This window comes from Serinus canaria, chromosome 26, assembly GCF_022539315.1.
Source record: "Serinus canaria isolate serCan28SL12 chromosome 26, serCan2020, whole genome shotgun sequence".
NCBI lineage: Eukaryota > Metazoa > Chordata > Aves > Passeriformes > Fringillidae > Serinus > Serinus canaria.
The window spans coordinates 1,018,928-1,034,897 of NC_066339.1; the positions used below are offsets into that span (position 1 = coordinate 1,018,928).

General features: G+C 44.9%; 1 protein-coding gene across 3 annotated transcripts in view; it reads right to left on the reverse strand.

Moving 5' to 3' along the window:
* LZTR1 (leucine zipper like transcription regulator 1) overlaps positions 1 to 15,907 on the reverse strand; it is a 35,092-nt gene extending 19,185 nt beyond the window's left edge. For 2 of the 3 annotated variants that reach the window (XM_009097412.4, XM_050985214.1), the window contains exons 1-9: positions 15,699 to 15,907; positions 15,564 to 15,626; positions 15,318 to 15,374; positions 14,626 to 14,705; positions 14,167 to 14,275; positions 12,426 to 12,509; positions 10,916 to 10,973; positions 10,235 to 10,374; positions 9,857 to 10,058 (exon numbers count right to left, since the gene is read on the reverse strand). In XM_009097412.4, coding sequence (XP_009095660.1) covers positions 9,857 to 10,058; positions 10,235 to 10,374; positions 10,916 to 10,973; positions 12,426 to 12,509; positions 14,167 to 14,275; positions 14,626 to 14,705; positions 15,318 to 15,374; positions 15,564 to 15,626; positions 15,699 to 15,874 — 969 coding nt within the window. In that variant the 5' untranslated portion in view covers positions 15,875 to 15,907. Of the gene's footprint in view, positions 1 to 274; positions 412 to 5,521; positions 5,535 to 9,856; positions 10,059 to 10,234; positions 10,375 to 10,915; positions 10,974 to 12,425; positions 12,510 to 14,166; positions 14,276 to 14,625; positions 14,706 to 15,317; positions 15,375 to 15,563; positions 15,627 to 15,698 lie in introns of all 3 variants that reach the window. The other variant, XM_050985215.1, reaches the window with a different exon arrangement.
* Between the last annotated feature and the right edge of the window lie 63 nt (positions 15,908 to 15,970).

Consider the following 15,970-nt stretch of genomic DNA (forward strand, 5'->3'; position numbering starts at 1 on the left):
TAAAATTAAATAGTGAAAGAAGTAAAACGATTCATTTCCACTCAGGGGTCAATAGTAGCCTGCTCTGTGCAATTTAGAACTTGCACATGCAGAGCCAAGGCTTAAATGGTTCTTGGATTACAGCTTAAGTTAAATAGCTCATGAGAAATTGCAAGGGAGGAAAAAAAGGAGCGGAGAAGAAAAGGCATATATGAAAGTGGAATTTCTCTCTCCTACAATAAGTTAAATTTCCATTTTTAAAGTCTTTTTCACTTTCAAGTGTTTCTTTATTTACCTCTGAGTCTGCTGTAGGTCCTTGTTTTACTGTTGCTATGCTGAAATCTAAACCAAATACATCCCAAGATTCTTTTAAACCCCATTCTCTCAAGCGCACAGTGGGAGCTTCCTCTGGGGTAGATACCCTCTCAGTCACTGCTGGGTAGGAGACCTGGTTACAAGGTTTAAAAACAAAAGTGTGTAAAAGTATAGATGGGAAGCATGAGAGACTGGACATGAAGCAGCAGTCCTAGGCAGCTGAAGCTCCAGAAGATCATCCCTGTGTCTCCAGAACATTCAGGGTCAGTCCAGAGAAAGCTCTGTGGTCTTGTTTGGAGCCCATCACTGTGATTGAACCACTAACATTTTAGCTGTGTGGTTTTCTCAAGGTTTGTGCAATGACAGAGACACACAGCAACAAAATCTTTTGCACTAGCTGCTTTTTGTCTGCCCTCTTTCTCCCAATGGCTCTTCACAAATCACAGAATCTGTGACTGGCTCAGGTTGGGACGGACCTTAAAGCTCACCTTGTTCCACCCTCTGCCATGGACACTTTCCACTACCCAGGCTGCTCCAAGCTCTGTCCACCCTGGCCATGGACACTTCCAGGGACGAGGATGAGAAGCTGAGGGGTTTGCTCACTGCAAGCAGGGAAAACAGATCACAAGCTAAGATGGTGAAGAGGGAATATCCATCAGCTATTCCCAAGTCTGAGACATCCTTCCCACATTTTGTCTTCATGAAAAAACAGGGCAGATGGATCACCCCCAAGTGACAACCTGTGTTTTACGTCAAAGCTGACTGACACACTGGATGAGGATGAAGTAAAGTCCTTTCTCAGCTGGCAGGTTGGCAGCACACACAGAGCCATGGCTTGTCCAGCTCTTCTGGAGGCCGGCAGAACTGGGTCAGGGACAAAAATTCAACCTCCTTGTAGTGAAATTCACTCTCTTGGCTGTGAGGAATGCATTAACTAGGCTATTATTGCAGGCTGTGACTACTTGTGCTGTTGCAGTGCTTATCTTCTCTCTCTGACTCCTTTCTCAGAACATTTTAGTATGTTTCAGAGCTTTTTGTGATAGAAATTTCAACATTATGGGCAATACTAGGACATTGCTAAAATCAAATCCTCTGCAGCTGTTTAAAGGTTCTCCTTTCTTACTCTCAGCTCCTCAGAAGCCTTCTTACATTTACAGAAAAGATTTATAACTGTGTAAATGTTAATTTTCCTCACACTCAGCTATGAATGAGCAGGTATTGTGGAAGGAAATTGTTGCACTGAACTCAAAAGCCAGTAATGATGTGCTCAGATTTCTTTCACAACCCAGGAGCATCAATGAGCCTCTCTATCATTCAGTATCCTTAAAAGCTCAAAGTCAAAATTAAATAAGAAGACCTAAAGCCATCAACAAACCAACCTGGTGAACCAACATAAACTAAGACGCAAAAGAAGTGTCTATTTTTCTCTGGAACTGGAAGAAAACAATAAGCTACAAAAGGTCCAAATGAGCTGTTACTACTGGGAGACTGGGAGCTGCTGATACATGAGATGTTTCCACACTGTTACACCAGGCAACAGCATCAAACTCAAACAGATGGACAGACAGAGCTTTGGATAGTCTTTAGGTTCAAGGAGGTTTAAGGATTTAAAATGTTTTCCCATGCTGGGTGCAGACAATCTCTGCTTTCAGACAAAATTGGAACAGACACAAGTTAGAGTGAACTTCAAGACATGCAGCTCTACAAATGAAGAGAAGCAGGCAAATGCTGAAGGATTTTACTGAGCCTTTCCATAGGCTGTTGTTCCTTTATTGGGCCTTTCCTTAGGCTGTCATTCCTTTCAGATTATGGTAATGGAGTCATCCAGTTTATCACTGCAGGTACTCAAGAGAAACCATAGTGCTGTTTATAAGCCAAACAGTACCTATTAATTTTTAAAATCTAGCCTGGTATGAACTTTGAGAACACAGCTAACCATGAGCCAGGCAACTGCACTGCTGTCCCAAGAAAGTTATAGAGAAAATCTTCCTGGAAGCTACTTCTACCACATGAAAGAGATGGCTGGTACCAGTCAGCAAGGATTTATCAAGGGCATATTTTTCCCGACTAACCTGATCACCCCCTTCAAAATGCTTCATGGGTTATAGGAGGGCAGTGCATTCTCAGCAAGTCTATGCTGGATAGCAAATTGTCTGGAGCAGCTGAAATGCTGGAGGCTGACATTCCAAAGGACTTAGCCAGGCTGGAAAATGGGCTGATGGGAGCCTCAGGAAGTTCTGCCAAGTCCTGTCCCCAGGACAGTCACTCCTTGCAATGATACAGGCTGGGGACTGGCTGTCCAGAGCACAGATGTGGTGGACAGGGAGCTGCAGAGGGTTCAGCAGCATCCTCTGGCAGCACAGCCAGCAGCCCCTCAGCTGTTCCAGCAGGCTCAGGGATGGGACTTGTCCTTCTCTACTCAGACTTTTTAAGTCCCCAGCTGAAGCACTCTGGGATCCCCAGTACAGAAATGCATTGACCCAAATAAGTCCAGGGGAGGGACACCAACATCAAGGCTGTGATCAAGGGCTGGAGCACAGGATGCATGACAGGAGAGAAGGCAAAGGAGGCACCTTCCTGCAGGGAAGTCAGAGCTGCTCTTCAGAGAATTGCCTGGGGGGAAGAGAGGAGCCAGCAGACTCATGTCAGCACAGGAAGTTCTTTCATAGTGTGAGAGGAAAATGTCTTTGATCATGATAGTGGACATGCACTAGATGGAAGCCAGGAGAAGCAGCTGGATCTTTAACCCAGGAGATACACTGGAATGGAATGGAATGGACAGGACAATGCCCTGAGCAGCCTGCCTCAACCAGACCTGCTCTGAACATGAGGTTGGATTCAAAGCCTTGGAAGTCCTTCCAATCCACCTGCTTTTGTGATTCTAAGACTTCCTCCTGCTGTTTAACATGTTGCAGGGCTGGGAGCTCAGGTGTGTTCTTGTTACAACAGAAATTTAATTTACATCCAAGATGGAAACTTAGCTTTTACTTTTCCTCTCTCATGGTACAGACAAGAAAACAGAGAATAAAAGCTCTATCACAGAATGAACCTTTTCAAAGGCTATTTCCATTCCTTTGCCCCATGCAGGATCAACAACACTTATTCTGTTTCTGAGAAAAAAATTCCAGCCTGTTCTTAGAGATTTCCTCTGGTAGACTTCTCAAGACATCTCATGAAACCTTCAACACTACACTAATGTCAGAGAGCCAAAAATATTTTGTCTGCAGTTTATTTATTGAGATTGCCATAACTACATTGTCAACAAAAATGGATCTGTTGCAGCTTAACAATGATGAAAAGCAGAGGATCACCTCTGTAAGCACCACTTCCTAATATGGAGCCATTAATACAGAAAAAGACTGTCAGGGATTGAAGAAAGAAGATAGAAAGAAACCTACAACTTAGCATAAAGCACAGAATCACAGGATGGTTTGGGTGGGAAGGGACCTTTAGGCTCATCTTGTTCCAATTCCTGCATGGCAGGGACACCATCCACTTGCCCAGGTTACATCCAACCTGACCTTGGACACTTCCAGGGATGGGGCAGCCACAGCTGCTCTGAGCAACCTGAGCTAGGGCATTACTACCCCACAGCCAAGAATTCCTTTCCAATATCCCGTCTAACCCTCCTCTCTGGCAATGGGGAACCATTTCCTTCTTGTCCTGTCCCTCCAGGCCTTTGTCCAAAGTCCTTCTTCAGCTCTCTTGGTGCTCCTTTAGGCACTGGAAGGGGCTCGAAGTTCTTCCCAGAGCCTTCTCTTCTCCAGGTTGGACATGCCTCTCCCAGAGGCGCTCCAGAGCAGAGGAGCTCCAGGCCTCAGAGCAGTTCTGTGGCCTCCTCTGGGCTTGCTACAGCAGCTCCAGGTTCTTCCTGTGCTGGAAGCCCAGGGCTGGAGGCAGCTCTGCAGGTGGGGTCTCACCTGAGCAGGACACAGGGGCAGAATCCCCCCCCACCTTGCCCTGCTGCCCCCCTGGGGGATCAGCCCAGCACAGCGGGGTTCTGGGTTAAATCACCACACACAGAAGAAAAGTCATAACAACAAAAGCTTGTAGCATTATCAGCTCTGCTTATGATAAGTGACAGGGGATACAACAGAGACATCCTTTGCAAATGTGCTCTACACTGAGGATGAGATTTTTCCATTTGGCATTCTCTGGACAACACAGAATGGAAACAGGAAGGTAAATCTATTAACGACATCCAAACACGTGGCAGCATAAAGGTCAGGGTATGAGGCTGTCTGTAATTTATTTTCAGCTGTAACAATAGTAAATGTTATTTCCTTTAAAATTGTTTTAGTATATATCAGTTGCAAATTTAAAGAGCAATGTTAATGTATAATTCATCAGAGAGGATGAGGCAGTTTGAAGAACAAGCCAAACTCCAGCCAAATCCAATGAACACATCACAAAAGATCATATACAGAAATCTGACAACAGCTGACAGAAATCCAGTGACCAGCCATTTGCTTCTCTTTGGCATGTGGCGTGCATTCAAAAATCCAATAACCATAATAGTACTTTTGGGATCTTAATCTGACTTCCTGAATACACCAACCTACCAAACTTCTGTGAAGAGGTACTGAAATTTAGACTTGTTTTGAGGAAAACATTCTTTTTAAAAAAAATCAATTCCTGGTTTAAGTGTAATGAAGACCTTACCAAAAAAAAAAAAAAAAAACCAGACAAAATGTTCCAGTAAATAATTACTCTCATTCTTTACAATTTGTAAACATTTGTTTTTCTTTCTTTTTCAGTCTGGATATTTCTAGTTTCAACTTGAAGTGGCTGGATCTTGTTTTATCTTACACTGATGGATTAAAAACCCTCTGTACCCTAGGTAAGCCAGGGAAGATTTAATTTCCTACACCTGAAATAGACTTCCCTTCATAGTTGGTCACTGGGCTTCCCCTCTGCAATCACTCTTCTCTGAACAACCTCCCTGGTTTGCCAATCCAACATGGGGAGATATTACACTGGAAGATCTATCTAATAAACACAAGGATCACATATTTATGTTACTTAATGACACCACACCATGTCAGCTTATAGAATGAAGAATATCACAGCACTTCCAGCCATTTCAGACCACCAGGAGCTCTCTCAGCTCCCCACAAGAACTGGGAATTTAAGTGATTGTTTCCAGGGATGCTGTAAGGGAAACCACGAAGCCCAGACCACACACTCTGTTCATAAATGCATCCTACAGCCAAAGTGAAACACGAACTGTTTGCACCCACCTTAAGAAGAAATCAAAATCCCTGAGTGAACTGTTATTGCAATCAGTAATTGGCAAAACTCTGTACAATTAGTAAATATTGGAGGAAAGCTGTGATTTTCTGTTGTCTTTTAAGGTTGGTGGAATAAATTTATCCACAGTAACTGCTCCTCAATCAAAAAGCATATTTCAACTCCTTCCATCACTCAATTTCATACCACCTTAATGTGGGTCACATTAACTCCACGGTGTTACAATTCCTTACCACTGAGTGAGTTACAGAAATATTCTTTCTGCCTATCATCCACATCATTTGCATTTTGCTTTCTCTGGGAGAATACTGTAAAAGGATGTAATAATGAACACCCCTCAGAAAGGATATGAACATAGAATTCACAAACAGAAGTGGAGCTGTACAATAGTATTATCTACAGGTACTCTGATGTGCAGATTCTTATAAACACAAACATTTTCAAGATGTCTGTCTATAGTTCACTGAGCACAGACCTGCCAAGGACACTGGTATGGAGCTCCTACATTTTTAAAAAAGGTTTTTTAAAAAGGATGCAAGCCTTAGCACTGCACATTATTTATAAACATCAAAACTATCAGTCTTCCCTCTGGATTGTGAAATGCTCAGTTTTATCTCTCCCAGCAGAACACGGTATCTTGATAACCACCCTGCCCATGTGTAGGGCAGATCTTGTTAAGGGGCTCACTGCAGGAATTTGGGGCATTGTGCACACAGTAACATGTTTCTCTTGTCTGAAGGTACCTCAAGGGGTGTAGCAAATCTCTGCACAGGGGGACTGGGACAGACTCATCCCCAGGAGGATGACTAAGTCCTTTTAATCTTCCTCAGCTGCCCACAAACCATGTCACTGTAATCTGTCTGAACAACCTCCAAAACTGAGCCTCCAAGTAAGCCCAAGAAGGTTACCAGCATATTAACCTCCCTTTTGGCTTATTAAAAGAAAAATTAAGAGCTTTGAAAACTGGAGATTTTGATTGCTCTTGGCTTTGAAAGCCCAAATTGTGAGACTGAAATGTTTCCCAGAACAAGTTTTAGAGATTTCCCTCATAACTTCAGGAGAGATGGATGACTCGCCAGTCCCTGCAGCTACAGGAAGATGATGGGAACTGTGAGGAGGGAGAATTTTCTTCCTCCTGACATAACACCCTGCCTCCATGAGGCAGTGGCTGCTCCAAACATCACCTTGGGTTCTGTGGATCTGTGTCCACAACTGGCTGTGCTCTCTGCCAGACCCAGAAATCTATTGTTTTTGAAATCCTTCAGTAGCCCTGTATAAAGAAAATCTAGCAGGCCAGGAAGCTTTGGCAGTGCTATTCAGGCAGGCAAGGACTCAGACAAGATATTCCTGTGGCTGCCTTAGAAAAGGAGAACCTGCAGCTATGAAGATCATCTCACAGCAAGGATGGGGAATAGCTCTGTACAATATATATGTACATGTATTATATATAGGCTTGAGGAGCTACAGACTGCAATTGTGTAGCTCAGCAAGGATGTCTTGTTATTCATTCTGGAGACATCCCAAAGCATAAAATGAGAGCTCCTGGTTTATTTTTGAGGTACTGACCTGTTCCATCTCAGTTTGCCCTCTTCTACTCAATAAGCCATTTCCCATCCTCCATCCCACAGTGAGGCACTACCAAGAATTCTGAGCACTCTGGGCAGAGAACTACAACAGGTCCATTGCCAGATCTATTCCCAGGTTTGTTCTACCTGTTTACTCAAAGTGCAGAAAATGTCAGACTGTCCCAGGGCACCTGCAGCACCTGACACACCTATAGCTGTCTGTGCTCAGGAGGTGCCTCTAGGATCTTCCCAGTACTCACTCCACTTTGCTGTAATTAATGCCCAAACTGTGTCACCTTTTCCAGGTAACAACCCCAAGATTCTTCAGCCTTGTGTGACTTGTCACCTTCTATGTCAGCCATAACAGGGTAGCAGAGGACATACAATTTCCACCTGACACCTTTTCCTGCTACTGGCATGAACAGGTCTGAAAAGTTCAAATCACTCCCTGATCACCTTGAGAAGCTCCTCAAGCTGGCCTAAGTCCAGAGAACAAGATGGGAATGGCAGTAATGACTCTCTTTTAGCGTAAGCAATCTCTTTTGTAATCTTTTGCCAAGCACTGTAAAAATCACCTCTGAATTAACAGCTCAATCAGCACCAAACCTTATTTTGGACCCCAGAGGCTCTACCCATTCCATGCTAAACATCCAAAAGAAGAAAGAATTAGGGATATGCATCACATGACCATAAGTAAGAAAGTAACCTCGCCACAGTGGAAAGGAAACTTCCATCCATTGGAAAGAAAAAAAACCCAACTCTAAAAGTTCTGCTGCACAATAACAGAGGCCACTATCACTTCACACACAGCAGAAACCCTCAAGTGCTGAGACAGCATTGCACTTATTGACTTCTATTTTGTTTCAAATTAACATGAGTAATTTTGTTTACAGAGATGGATAAAAAAGGAAAATCCAAGTTCAGAGTGTCCAGGGAACAGGATTATATTAGAGATTCATTGCTACCTTTAGAAGTCTTTGCTAAAAGCTCATGGAAACTTTACGAAAATGATTCTGAGAAATTACCTAGTTATGACTCCAGAAGACACAAAACAATTTAAAACTTACTTGAAACACAAGTCTGCAGTTAATCAGTCTTTTAGGAAAATTTAGTATGACATGTTTCAACAGCACCAGTTTCACCTCCCATTTCTACCAAATCAGTTTTTAGATGCTATACCAGAGAAAGAAACTGCAAAACACAACATGGGCAACTAACCTGGGATTACAGACAGATGAAGAAAAGAGCTTTGAAATCTGAAATGAAATTTAGCAGGAGATAACTCAGGGAATAATGCTGGTGTACAACATTGCCAGGAGCAGTTCTGTTCCTTGAAGCAATAAGCATCCATGTCCCAAAGAACCAATGCCTGCTTAAGCCTCACATGTTAAATGGTAACAGTGGCAGGAACAGAACAGGTTCTACAGTCCTGAAGGCAACTGTGGCTTTAAAAAGTTGAAGAAGCAGCTCTATTAATTTCATGTGACAATAAATCAGCTTTGTAAATCATTAAATAGGCTGCTGTGAAATACTTTGGTCAAGTAACAGGTCCCAAGGAGGCCCATGTGCATGGTTAATTTCGAGCTCTGTGTGTGTGGGATTCTCCAGTTCATCCAATGCTGTGTCTGCAAACACAAACACACCAAACACCCCACACAGCTCTGGGGGTGAGCCCTGGCACACCTGTGTGCAGGCTAAATCAGTAACTCTACACCTGATCCCAATTCCTGCAACACTCAGCTGTCTGAGGTGTAACCTCAGGCTATGCAGTTGCATGCACAGCACACACACACAGAGCATCTCCTCCTGCAGAGCAGCTCATACCCTACACCCACTGTGACATTAGCTGCAGTATCTTAACATGGCTTAAGGGAAAATCTATTCACATTATTAAACACAAAGAATGCTGCTGTTCCAAAGCCAGGAATTACACACACTGGAATGGGCTTCAGGGATCAACTGCTTGTGCATTCTGGGATGAAATGATCCTCACTTACATGACCTGAAATATGGACTGAAACCAGGTGAGCCCTTGGCACTTCCACCTGGAATCCAAGCTGATCCCAGACAGGATCTGTGAGTGTACTTTGAGAAAAAACCAGACATTTTATCACACAATTGCTGCCTTGCATGAGTAGCAAGTAGCAAAAGAAATAGATTGATATGTTCATCTTTCTTTCTTTTAAATATTGTCTCATTTGGAGTGTTTCCTTGGCACTTGGTGGCACTTCCACAGCCTTTTGATGTCCATGTAAAAACAGACATTTAAAAATTTGTATCTCTTATTAATGAAAGTATGTTAAAAAAGCCCTTTCTGAGCCTCCATATTACTCTTTGCCAGCCACACCTCTATGTATAATCAGAATTTATAAGATTTTATGCACATGGGCATTACAGACACAAATCAAACCTTGTCTAGTTTTGAATTCTGCTTCAAGAGGATCACACAGCCAATCAAAGAACCACTGGTACACACTGAATTATTGTTCAGCTTTTGACTGAACAAATGATTGAAACACATATCAAAGTGTTTAATGGTATTTCTTTAAAATGTGTTAAGAGAAGTTTCAGATGTGTCAACACTGACTAATTTTTAATGACTGCTACCCACAATATTTGAGCTGATTAACCATTAGTGGGAAGGAGTTGTTACTATTCAGCTAATGCTCCTGTCAAAAAGTGTCCATGGCAAAGATGAGTCAAAAAAGAAGGAGCAGAAAGGGAAAACCACAAGCTGAAGGTTTTACCTCACTGTCTGGGCTGGGCTGGATGACCTCCCAGGTCTGGGAGTCCACGTCGTAGCAGTGCAGCTCGTTGGGCAGCGTGTTGTCGGCAGCGCCGCCGAACACGTAGAGGTGCCGGTCGAAGGCCACCATGGTGTGCCCGTAGCGCCGCTGGGGAGGCGGCGGCGAGCCCCGCAGCAGGTGCTCCGTGGGGATCCGTGTCCAGCTGGGACAGCAAACAGGAAACACGGGGCTTTTTTACAATGCTTTTACATTTTCTAACTCTATCCTTCATCACCAGGAGACACGGCACTCTGCCTCAATGCCCTGAAGTATTACATTTCGCAACTCAGGCAGTCAAGGATTATGTGGATTTTACACGACTTAACTGTCTACACTTACATCTTTTCCTTGAATTCAAACTGGAAGAGATTATTGGTAATCTTTGCTCCACTCTGGCCAGAGAAAACAAACATCTTATCCTTGCAAACCGCCACAGGAAAATTACAGCAGGAAGGAGGAATTTCACCGCTTTGTTCAATCTGAAAGGTAATTAGGTTCAGAATCAGAAATGTATTGTTGCAGTGTACAACTCCACATGCTGAGGACACTGCAGGGCCACGGGACACAGGTGTAGCCAGGGCGAGCACATGGCATGGGCCCTCTAAAGCTGGTGACAGGTAATTGACTCCTTCTGTGCTTACTTGTCTGATTTTCCCTGGATAAAAGGTTGAGAGGCCATGTTTTTAAAGCTCCCAGGATCAGGACTTTGGTCATCTGGCCAGCAAAGCTCCCCTCTCTGTCAGTGGTCTGAGTAGGAATGCAGTCCCAGCACAGCAAATCCCCCATGGGAAGTCCAAGTCCAGTTCACAGATTCACAAGCAAAAAAAAAAAAAATCACCCTTTCATACACACTTGGTTTTCCAAATACCCAAACCAAATCAAATTTCCTTCTTTTCGCTGAGGATCAAAAACACATTCTGGAGAAAGAGCAGTGCAGTCTAGCATGGGAAATTTTAAATAACTCTGCATGAAAACCAAAAAAGAGAATTTTATGTGTTAGTTAAAATTAAAGCTTCTTACCTCTTCCCAGCAGGTCAGCTCTCTGTCCTGCAGGCCTATCGTCCACATATCATTTAATCTGTGCCATAACACAAAAAATGCTTGATTTGAAACAATTCATTTTTGGTAACAATGTTGAAAGGGCAGAAATCCTATTTCATCAACATTCCTTCTGCACAAGAAGAATCTCCTACTTGCATGGACAGAAAAACAATTATTAGAATCCCTTGGTCCTATACCTAAATTTTACAGCCCCACCCCAGCTTGCTTCAGCATCTTTCTAGTTTCAAGTACACTGCAGTTAACAGCTACAGTCTGGAGCTTAAGGATTTGAGCTATTTAATCTTCAGGATTTTTATAAAATACCCCTTTTTACCCTGATCCTTCTGCTCATCCCTGTTAACTACTGAGACTGACCACAACAATTATTTACATGGCTGAATCCTTCCTTAAATACAGAAAGGAGGACAAAGCAGGTAACCTGACACATCTCTGACTGTGCTGTTCCCAGAACAAGTTACTCACAGTAACTACAGATGTTTCCTTTGTTCAAATCTGCCTGGAGGCTCAAGTTCCATAAAAAGACATTTTTTTAAAGTGATTCGACATATTTAACATAGACAGCTCCTCTCACCCACTCCTTCCTTACAGCTACCCAAGGCCCGGGGGGACTCCCTAAGCTGGCACTGAACAATCCCACAGAGTCATGCATCTTATACCAATTCCTCCTCCAGAAATAACAAAGACATCCCATCTGTATTCCCAACTGTCAGCAGTTCTCCTGGAGACTTTGTAGAACTGGACACAAAGCTTCAGCTGTTTCTGAAGATTCTTCTCAAAAGAGGAGGCAAGCCAGCTCCTCATTTGTGAAAATCTCTGCGTGCTCTCATGATGCAAATATTGTACATCAACATAAATTACTCCTCAAGCTCATCATGACACAAAAAAATTGGCATGTCCAGAATTGACTGTTCCCTGACAGACCAACAGCAAATGCAGGGAGCCACTGTGAGACAAAGCACAAGGCTCCCTCTCACATCTCAGCACCATTCCTTTACATACATACTCCTTTCCCCATACAAAATCCCACCTCCCTTCAACCTAAATACTACATATTTCCAGAGATTTCTAAGAAAAAAATGACACGTTGCTCTTAGTTCTGTCAGATGATTTCATAGCAAATCCAGACTTTGCTCTCTAAGTATTCAGCAACATCAGCTGGCCTGTACTGGGGATCTTTCAAGAAATGTGCATTTGCCAAATTCCAAAGATCATTTTGCAGCCTCAGAACCAAGCACGCTGTCAAATTACACATGCACAGCCACTGAGTAACCAGATCTTTAGGCTTTAAGCACACACTCATGTGAACATGAACCAGTGAACTGCAAAAGTGCAATACTCGACAACAGACTGGGTTTGCAAAGCTCTAGCTGAGTGTTTAAACCTCTTGGAATATGGAAATGTCTCTACAAAGTGGAAACTGAGGGGCTGGGATTTCACAAAAGCAGGAGAGGGTGGTAGTGCCCCATACCGTGCGTTGCCATCGTATCCAGCAAAGATCCACAGCTTGTCACTGTACACTGTTGCACCATGAGCTGACCTGGCCACTGGCAACCTGCAAGGAAGAAAATGCAGACAACAGTCTTCCCTCTGCAGCTGCAGAGGAAGTGCAGAAGGATCTAAGAGCTAAAATGCACACGTAAAAATAAGAAGAAAGTCCCCACACAAAATTGTTTCTGCCATGTGTCCTCCAAACACTAAGTGAGCCTCTGAAGGCATGTATTAGTTTTGCACTCTGCTGTCTTCAATGGAGAGAAACTACCTTAATGTAGACAGGAAAAAAAAAAAGGAAAAAAACCCCAACTAATTCCTTGTCAGGACCCAAATACTCTCAGAGTATTTTGCATAAAGTAGTTAAATAAAGGGAAAATTCACAGCACCACTGGTAAAGCAAGGTGGCAATCAACTCTGGCTATGAACATCTCACACGTGTTCCCAATAATTAGGCACGAGAAACACAGAAACGAGACCAGGACAGAGCTCAGGATGCTCTTTGGGATCCTTCAGAGTTGTTCCCAAGATATAGTGCCCACAATGAAAGATCAAACCTATGATTTGTCTTCTCTTTGTTTTTTTAACTAAATCAGCCAGGTTGAACAAACCTGTGATGCCACAAGGCATCTACTGGCTTGTCTGAGGTCACTAACTCTGGGGAGCAACAAGCAAACTGTGAGTTTGTAAACTGAGTAAGAGATGCTCTCCAAAATGTCCCAAGTTACCAGAATTAACCAGAAAGAGAAATTTCTAATACGGTCTCTGTTCTGAAATATAACATGCTCATCAGAGGTGAGCAACAGTAACACAAGAATGGATGGGACATTCCTCATCCCTCTCCACAAATCACAATAACAAATGTTCCCTTCCCTCTCCCCACTGAAGCCAGCATTCCAAAAACTTCAGCTTTGTATAGGACTGCAGGTAAAGATACCACACAACCCTTACTGGTGAATGGTAAACACAGGAATGTTTGGGGCAGAAAGAGACCTTAAAGCCCATCTAGTCACACACCCTGCCATAGGCAGGGACACCATCCACTTGCCCAGGGTGCTCCAAGCCCCATCTAACCTGGTCTTGGACACTTCCAGGGATGGGGCAGCCACAGCTGCTCTGGGCACCCTGTGCCAGGGCCTCACTAACCTCACTAACCCCCAGACTACAGGACTTCCCTCCCAATATCCCATCTAACCCTGCCCTCTGCCAGTATGAGGCCGTTCCCCCTTATCCTGTTCAAGCACTTGTAAAAAACACTAAGAGTTGGATCACAATCCCTGCCAGAAATGGCATTCTGAAACGTGCACAGAGTCAACTTTAGCAATGTGTTATCAACTTTAAGAATGTGTTAGTGATTTCCATTTTCCTTGAACACTGAATCTCAGGAGCCCTTTTCTTCATAAGGGATCCACAATTTGCAAGCTATGATTGAAACTTAAACAATTCAGAAAAAAAACCCAGCTTCCTTTGCTCCCATTCCTTCTGTTATGGACCTGAAACATGAAGAAGGGATTTTGGACAAATTTTCATTATAGTGCATTCTGGAGTGGAGGCCTTCCAAAAAAACTCCTGTAGAACTAAAAAAATTAATTGAGAAAGCAGAGCAGCAGTCATGCTGCAGGCTAACATCAGCATTATAACTAGGTGTGACTGTGCCATGTGAAATGATGCCAAGTTACCCTCACTCCCCCGAAGCATGAGGCAATGATACCAGCTCTTACCTTCCCTCAGTCTTCCACTCTGTCCACTGCCCGGTTGCAAACTTATACTCAAAGAGGTCATTTTTATTCTTCAGGTTAGAATTGGAATAGATATCTCCAGTATAACCACCTGGAAAACAAAAAAGAATTCCATTAGACTCCCAGGCAATGGAGCACACACACAATCCCAGGAGTTGCATCAGGAGAAATTTTAGATTGCATAAAATGTTTGGCTAATGGAGTACTACAGAAGGAGAGTTCTCTTCCACTCCTTCTCCTAAAGAATCATTATGGTAATGAGCTTCAAGTTGTCTTTAAAACAGCGCCATCTTTTCAAACTAAAGTTAAAATCACAGCCATGAAAAATACTGGATTTGCGACTGAATGAGATCTTTGACACCTCCTAAAGATCTCTCATTCTTTTTCCAAACCAGTAAGCAGCACATCTACCACTTGAAGTACAACCTGATGCTGCCTTACCAAAAACGAACATGCTGCTCCCATAGACCACGGCGGAGTGGTGGTACCGCGGTGCCGGCGGCGTCCCCGTCGTGAAAGCCCTGCACGGGTTACAGCAGCAGCAGTCAAACACTCTGGTTGTGCTCTGGGCACTCAGAGCTACTGTGCAGACTCAGAAAAGAAACAACTGTTAAAAATTATTCTTTTGTTCTCGAGTGTTTCCCTGGTTTTGGATAGTTGATTGCAATAAGATTTTATGGAACAGCAATATAGTATAAATGGTTACAAACATGCTGCTGCTGAAATCTATTTGGCAGAGCTGAAAAATGAGACACAGATGAGATAAGACAGAGTGCCTACTGCAGAGCAAAGGAGCCAAGAAAGCTGTGAGGACCCCTGCCACCTTCTCTGGCCTGAGGGGTGCAGCAAACCTGGTCCCTCTGCCCTCCCACAGGCTGCAGGAACAGAGGTGACCCTGGTCCTCTCCCTCGCTGTGCTGCCCTGCCTCCCCTCGGGCAGGATCGATAAGCCCGACGGCCCAGCGCAGAGCAGGCTGGCAGGAAGCAGCTGTGACAGTGCTGGGCGGAGGTGACACTTCCTCTCGGGTACTCAGGTAGTGCCACAAACTTCTACACCCAGCCCGAGGTGCTGAGAGAAGCGGCGTGTCCCGGTCCTGCCAGCGACCAGGGATGGCGAGAGGCCACGCTGCCCACCTGCACCACGAGCAGTCCTTCACGTCGAAGCGCAGAAGATCGTTCAGCATCGTCTTCCTGCGGGGAGGGACGGGAGAAGCGGCTGAGCCAGGCCGGGGGTCGGACAGGGGCGGCCACGGACCCTCAGCCCTGCTCCCCTCACACCCCGTTCCCCGCACAGCCATCTCCCCTTACACCCACCTCCCCTCACACCCACCTCCCCTCACCCCATCTCTCCTCAACCCCGGCGTTCCCGGCTCCCCTTACCCGTTGTCCCCGCCGAACACGTAGATCGCATCCCGATAAGCCACGACAGTGTGTTTGCTGCGCCTGCGGGCGGCACGGACAGGTCAGAGGTGCCGGGAGCCCCCCTCCAACCATCCCGTCCGCTCCCCAGCTCACCGGGCCCCCACGAACTCGTCGCAGGGTGGGAGGCGGCGCCAGCGGTGCACGGTCTCGAAGGGCCCAAAGTTGAGGGTGAGGTACTCGACGCTGTCAGAGCAGCTGTGGTCGAAGTCCACGCTCGGGGCCACCTTCGAGCGCCCCGCGCCGACCGCCGGGGCCGCAGCCGCCGCCATGGCCCACGCCTGCCTCCCGCGACTACAGCTCCCGGCGTGCCCCGCCAGGAGCGGCCGCTTTCCGGCGTGCCTGCGGTCCAGACGTCAGACCACAAC